General features: G+C 59.2%; 2 protein-coding genes across 2 annotated transcripts in view; one reads left to right on the forward strand and one right to left on the reverse strand.

Annotated features, from left to right (window-relative positions):
* The window catches only part of Abhd8 (abhydrolase domain containing 8), a gene marked incomplete at its 5' end in the record, with an annotated part of 6,042 nt that extends 5,234 nt beyond the window's left edge, over positions 1-808 (forward strand). The window contains 2 exons of the mRNA XM_010644373.1: positions 18-291; positions 740-808. Coding sequence (XP_010642675.1) covers positions 18-291; positions 740-808 — 343 coding nt within the window. The remainder of the gene's footprint in view (positions 1-17; positions 292-739) is intronic.
* Positions 809-2,792: 1,984 nt separating this feature from the next.
* On the reverse strand, positions 2,793-5,238 carry Ankle1 (ankyrin repeat and LEM domain containing 1). The gene is made up of 6 exons (XM_010644322.2): positions 5,199-5,238; positions 4,184-4,783; positions 3,806-3,983; positions 3,465-3,624; positions 3,230-3,359; positions 2,793-3,016 (listed from the first exon to the last, which is right to left on the reverse strand). Exons 2-6 carry the CDS (start codon positions 4,710-4,712, stop codon positions 2,844-2,846), a joined length of 1,170 nt encoding a protein of 389 aa, XP_010642624.1. The 5' UTR covers positions 4,713-4,783; positions 5,199-5,238; the 3' UTR covers positions 2,793-2,843.
* Positions 5,239-5,244: the final 6 nt, after the last annotated feature.

Here is a 5,244-nt window from a genome sequence, read left to right on the forward strand (position 1 = left end):
GAGACCCCCCCCCTCAGGCCGGTGGGGTCGGGCATGCGCAGGAGGAGCCTGGTCTGCTTCCGGCCTGCGAGCTCAGCTTCGTGCGGTCCTGTAGCTGGGCCCACGGAGAAAGACCGTGTACAGAAGCCCCGCCGCTCTGTCTTCCGTGTCACCTGTGCTTGTCCTGGGGCCCTCCTCGGAGGTCCTGCCCCGTTGCCCGAGACCCGCACCCCTGCCCTACTCCTCGACGCTAGGAGCTATTGTTGCCCAAGGGTGGAGGGTCTGATGCCGCCGAACCTGCACATCCCAACTGTAACTCAATAAACATAAGTGTCGATCGGAGTCTCCCGGCCTGTGCTCTAATCCCCAGAGCCGGGCCTTAAGCACCTACCCCCATAGTGTCGATCGGAGTCTCCCGGCCTGTGCTCTAATCCCCAGAGCCGGGCCTTAAGCACCCCTACCCCCACCCCCACCCCCGCCTGTTTTGTCTCCAGGCTGGGCTGATGCGGGTGCCCACCCCAGGGCTGACCTTGAGAACGTGGAGGGCGGGCCAGCTTCCCGAAGCCCCCCACCCCGTCACCTCTGTCCCCAGGCTGTCAAGGGCTGAGCTCCCTGTCCCTGGCAGGGAACAGTCACAGGTGGAGTTGAGGCTTCATGGCCATTGCATGAGATTAGAGCTGCAACAACAGCATCCACAGTATTACCCTGCCCCGTGCACAGTGCCTGGCACCCCCGTCTGCTGCATCCTTGCCCCACCCAGTTACTGGGGTGTCTGAACTTCACACTGGGGCCCGTTCCCTTCGAAATTTCCCTTTCCCCGCTGGCTTGACCCCACCTGCGTTCCCAAGCAGGGTTTCAGGCGGGACTGTGCCCTGGGTCAGTCCTTCGGCCTGACGTGCTGGGTTAAGGAGAGGCTCCTGGCATCAGGTCAGCACCTCCCCAAATGTACAAGGACAGTCCGTGGGGCAAAGAGTCATCCAGGCCGGCCTGGTCATAGTGGCATATGCCTATTAACCCCTACACTGGGGAGGCTGAGGCAGGAGGAGAGTTTGAGCCCAGCCTGAGTAATTTAGCCTGGCCTTGTCTCTTAACATCAAAAGAGGCCGGTGATTTCACTCAGTGGTAGAATCCATGTTTAGCAGGTGAGGACCTGGATCTAGTTTTCAGCACATCAAAATGAAGAACAAAAGATTAAGTAGGGCTTAGGGCTGGAGACTTAGCTCAGTGCTGCCAGACCTGCCATGCAAGGGCAAGGTCCTGAGTTCAATTCCGGGTAGCTCCGCCCAAAAAAAGATGAAGTTTCTAGAGTTGGCTATAAGTGATGGAGCCCAGGCCCAGTTCTGGAGCCATTTTTCCTCCCTTTCTTCTTGTAACGCAAATACACGCCAGGGCTTCAGCACTGAGCCACACACCCCAGCCATGTTTGGGTTCTCCTGAGACAAGATCGCACTAAGGCACTATGTTGCCTGGCTGCATTTGAACTTGTGACCCTCCTGCCTCATCCTCCCAGGGCTGGAAGAGCAGGCCTCCACTACCACTGCACCACTGTTCAGAGCCCAACCACTGTCCTGCAGCCACCTATGGGAATGCCCAGAAGGTGGAAACTGCGCAGACAAGGGACTGGCCCAGGGCCTTACAGCCTGGAGGCCATGAACCTGGCTCTTAAGAAAGGCAGACCCCTTGGGCCAGGGATTCAGCTCACTGCTTGCTTCCCAAGTGCAAGATCTCGAGTTTGATCCCCGGTACCAGAAACAGAAGGGCAGACCCCCGCTGGGACCTAAGGAAACCCTCGCCAGCCTATCTGTGGGTCCGCTGTGTCTAGGATATAAAAGTGAACTCGGAGCCGGGTATAGTGGTGCACTCCTATAATCCCAGTACTCTGAGGCTGAGGCAGGAGACTCAAGGGCAGCCAGAGCTATACAGCTCAGGCTCAAAAGCACCGAAGTGGATTTGGGCCGTATTATGGGTAAGATCTAAAATGTCCCCCAAAATCCTGTGTGGCGGGAATCGTAGTGCTGTGCTCCTCTGTTCACTCACAGATGCCTTCACGGCTGCAAGTGTGGTTAGAAGGGGGGTCCTCATTGGAGGAGGGCACTGGGGTGTGACCTGGAAATGGGGAGGTTCCTTCTTGTCCCTGATTCCTCTCTTTTCCTCTTGTTTCCCGAACACATGAGGTGAGCAGCTGTCCTCCACCAGGCCCTTCTGCCCTGCTGTTTCTGCCTTGGAGGTGGCTGACCATCGACTACACCCATGAACCAAGATAAATGTCTTTTGGGCTGGGGATTTAGCTCAGTGGCACAAGGACCGGAGTTCGATCCCTGGTACCCAAACAAAATAAACCTCTCTTCCTTTCAGTTGTGGGTGCCAAGTATTTTGTCCCAGCAATGGGAAAGTGACAAGGCGATCCACAGAAAGCCAGGAATGGAGGTACATACCCATAATCCCACCACTCTTGGAGGCTGAGGCAGGAGGACCAAAGTGAGTTCAAAGCCTGTTTGGGCTATATAGCGAGACCCTGTCTCAAAAACATTAAAAAAAAAAAAAGAAAAAAGACAATCCCCAAAGACTGCCAGAGCACCAAAGTATTCCAAAGCACCTTCTGGTTTGCCCCTTGGCTTCCTCCCATGATGGGGAGCTCAGTAGTTCACCAGTAGTACCACGTGTACAGAGCCCTACCTTAGTTTGAAAGGAGGCTCTGCCCCAGTGCTCCTGACACACACACACACACACACACATGCACACACAGACATACGCACACACATGCACACGTGCATCCTGCCGTCTGTAGCCACAGAGTGGTGCTCTCAGCACGGGGACAGCAGACACCGTGACGTCTGTCCGCACTGGATGGCCAGCTCCAGCACTCAGCCTCGCGCCTGGATGTGCTCAGGCCGAAGCTCCCGCTGACCCTCAGCCAGGAAGACGAGCAGGGCGCGATGCAGCAGGTGCACCCCCAAGCGCCGCCTCCGGGCTGGGGGCCAACTGACCGCCACCCCATAGCAGTGCCCTTGTTTCTGGTTGGTCAGCATCTGGACTCCTGGAGAGATTAGAAACGGGCTCACAGGGCCAGCCTCGGGGTACCCCTTCCCCAGCAGGAGTCGGTGATAGCAAAGCCATCCTGACTTCCCGTCAAGTGGGAATAAACAATTGGAACCCGCTGCATGCACGTGTGAGCACACAGTGGGTGCTCAGTAACTGCTCATTTAGCGAGGGAACAAAGAGCCCTAGAGGGGAAGGCGGAGGCACCCACCTAGGGCATCCACAAGGCAGGCCTCCCGAGTGTAAGCCTCCACGGCCACCACGTGCTGGAAGCAATGCAGGGAGACCACGCCTCGGCCACTGTCCCAGATGTCCAGGATCCGGCGCACCTTGGGGGAGGCCTGGGGAGCAGGGCAGGGTCAGAGGTCACTCCTGAGCCCCTTTTCCCTCCGCCTCCCACAGCCTGGCTGCCCCGGCCCACCTCAACCCTGACCCCCGTTGCACACCTGTCTTCTTGGCCGCCCACGGTAGCCAAGAGCCTCCCAGAGGTGGGCGTCTGGCCGGGAGCGCGTCCCTTTGCCCACATAGAAGATGGCACGGACAAATATCTGAAGACACTGGGCTGGCGTCAGTGACAAGGCTTGGACTGGCAGGTCCTGTGTCTGCCTGGAGGGGGGCAACTCAGAAAGTGATGTCGGCTCCAGGGACAGAACCCAGCAACACAGAACCCACAGCCAGTGCCCCACACCCTAGAGTCAGAGGAGGGTGGCTGCTCCCCAAGACACCCAACCCTTCCCCAGGACACATGCAGATGTAGCTCCCTCCCTGGGCCTTCCACCTGGGGCACCTGGGGTCCAGCAGCAGATATGTGAAGCTGGACTTCACGACACCCTCCCGCCACCTCTCTGAGGGACTCGGCCGCTCGAACTGCAGGGCCAGGGCATCCTCATCTGCCTGGCAGTCAGGGATGCAGCCTGTCCGCAGGGCCTCAGCTAGCTCCGGGCTGTACTTTGAAAAGTCTGGGTCTGAGAGGAGAAACTGAGTCAGGGAGCTGGAGGAAGGATCACTTGGGAAGCTGGTAAGTGGGTGGACTAGAAGGTGACCCTGGGGGCTCCTGGGACTCCAGGCCCTGAGACGGACTCACCAGGCACAGCCTGGGCTTCTTCCAGCCATCGGAGGCCACACGATGGCCAGGGGAAAGGAATGACTGGGCAGTGACAGTCACCTGGTGCTGGGAACCTGCACAGCAGCTGTAGGCCAGGTGAGGCAGGGGCCGGCGGGAGCTGACTGGTGAGTACGTGGTCCCCGTCCTCCGCAGCATTGGCTTTGTCCTCTGTCAGCCAGAGGGCAGCTGTGTCACCACCACAGGACAGCTGGTCACCTGCCAGGGGGCGGAAGCGGGGCTCCTGGGGGCAGCTGTGGGCTGTGCCCGCATCCAGGAGGGCTGGGGAGAAGGTGGCCCGAGACCGGGACAGAGTCATGGCCCACAGCCGGATGCTGAGCTCAGCCTCCTCACCAGGTGGCCCTGGGCCACATGTGGGCCCCAGGGCCACCTGCATGGGTCTCTGCTCTGCCCCGGGCAGTGATTGGGACCTGACAGAGTCTCTCTCCAGGGCTGTGTCCTCTGCTCCAGGATCTTCCTCTGCAGTGACAAATGAGGCTTCATCGGGGCTGCTGTCTGAGTCCCCATCTTCATCTGCAACCTCCACGAGCTCAGTGGGGCTGGCAGCCCCCCAGCTGGAGGCCAGGCCCATGTCCCCACGGTCCAGCTGGGCTTGCACGGGGGCAGAGTCCAATGTCACCTTGGGGGACTGGAGGGCGTCTCCTGAAGAGGAGGTGGGGGGGACCGGAGGGAACAGACAGACGCGGAAACAGGTCAGACACTGACTGGTGTTGCAAGGAGAGAGGCAGCAAGGGAACGAGACAAGGGGCAGTCGGAAGCGGCGGGTGACAGGGTGCCAAGGCCACCCCAGAAGCTTCGTGATACAGGTCTCTAATCCCAGCACTCAGGAGGCTGAGCCAGGAGGATCGTAAATTCAAGTCCTGTCTGGGCAACTCGGCTAAGTAGCAAGACCCTGTCTCAAAATAAACCATAAAAAGCGGGTAGGGATGCAGCTCAGTGAGAGGGCCCTGGGTTTCCTCCCCGGTAGAAAGGAAGGAAGGAAGAAGAAAACAAGAAAAGAACAGACCGAGCGGAGGAGTCCCAGAGTCTCAGCCCGCACAGGCTAAGCCTCACTCACCGTGGGGTCCAGTGGCCGCCGTCGCCGGGCAGTCGGGTGAGCGCAG

The sequence above is a fragment of the Fukomys damarensis genome, unplaced genomic scaffold, assembly GCF_012274545.1.
Source record: "Fukomys damarensis isolate Sample0158 unplaced genomic scaffold, DMR_v1.0_HiC HiC_scaffold_37, whole genome shotgun sequence".
NCBI lineage: Eukaryota > Metazoa > Chordata > Mammalia > Rodentia > Bathyergidae > Fukomys > Fukomys damarensis.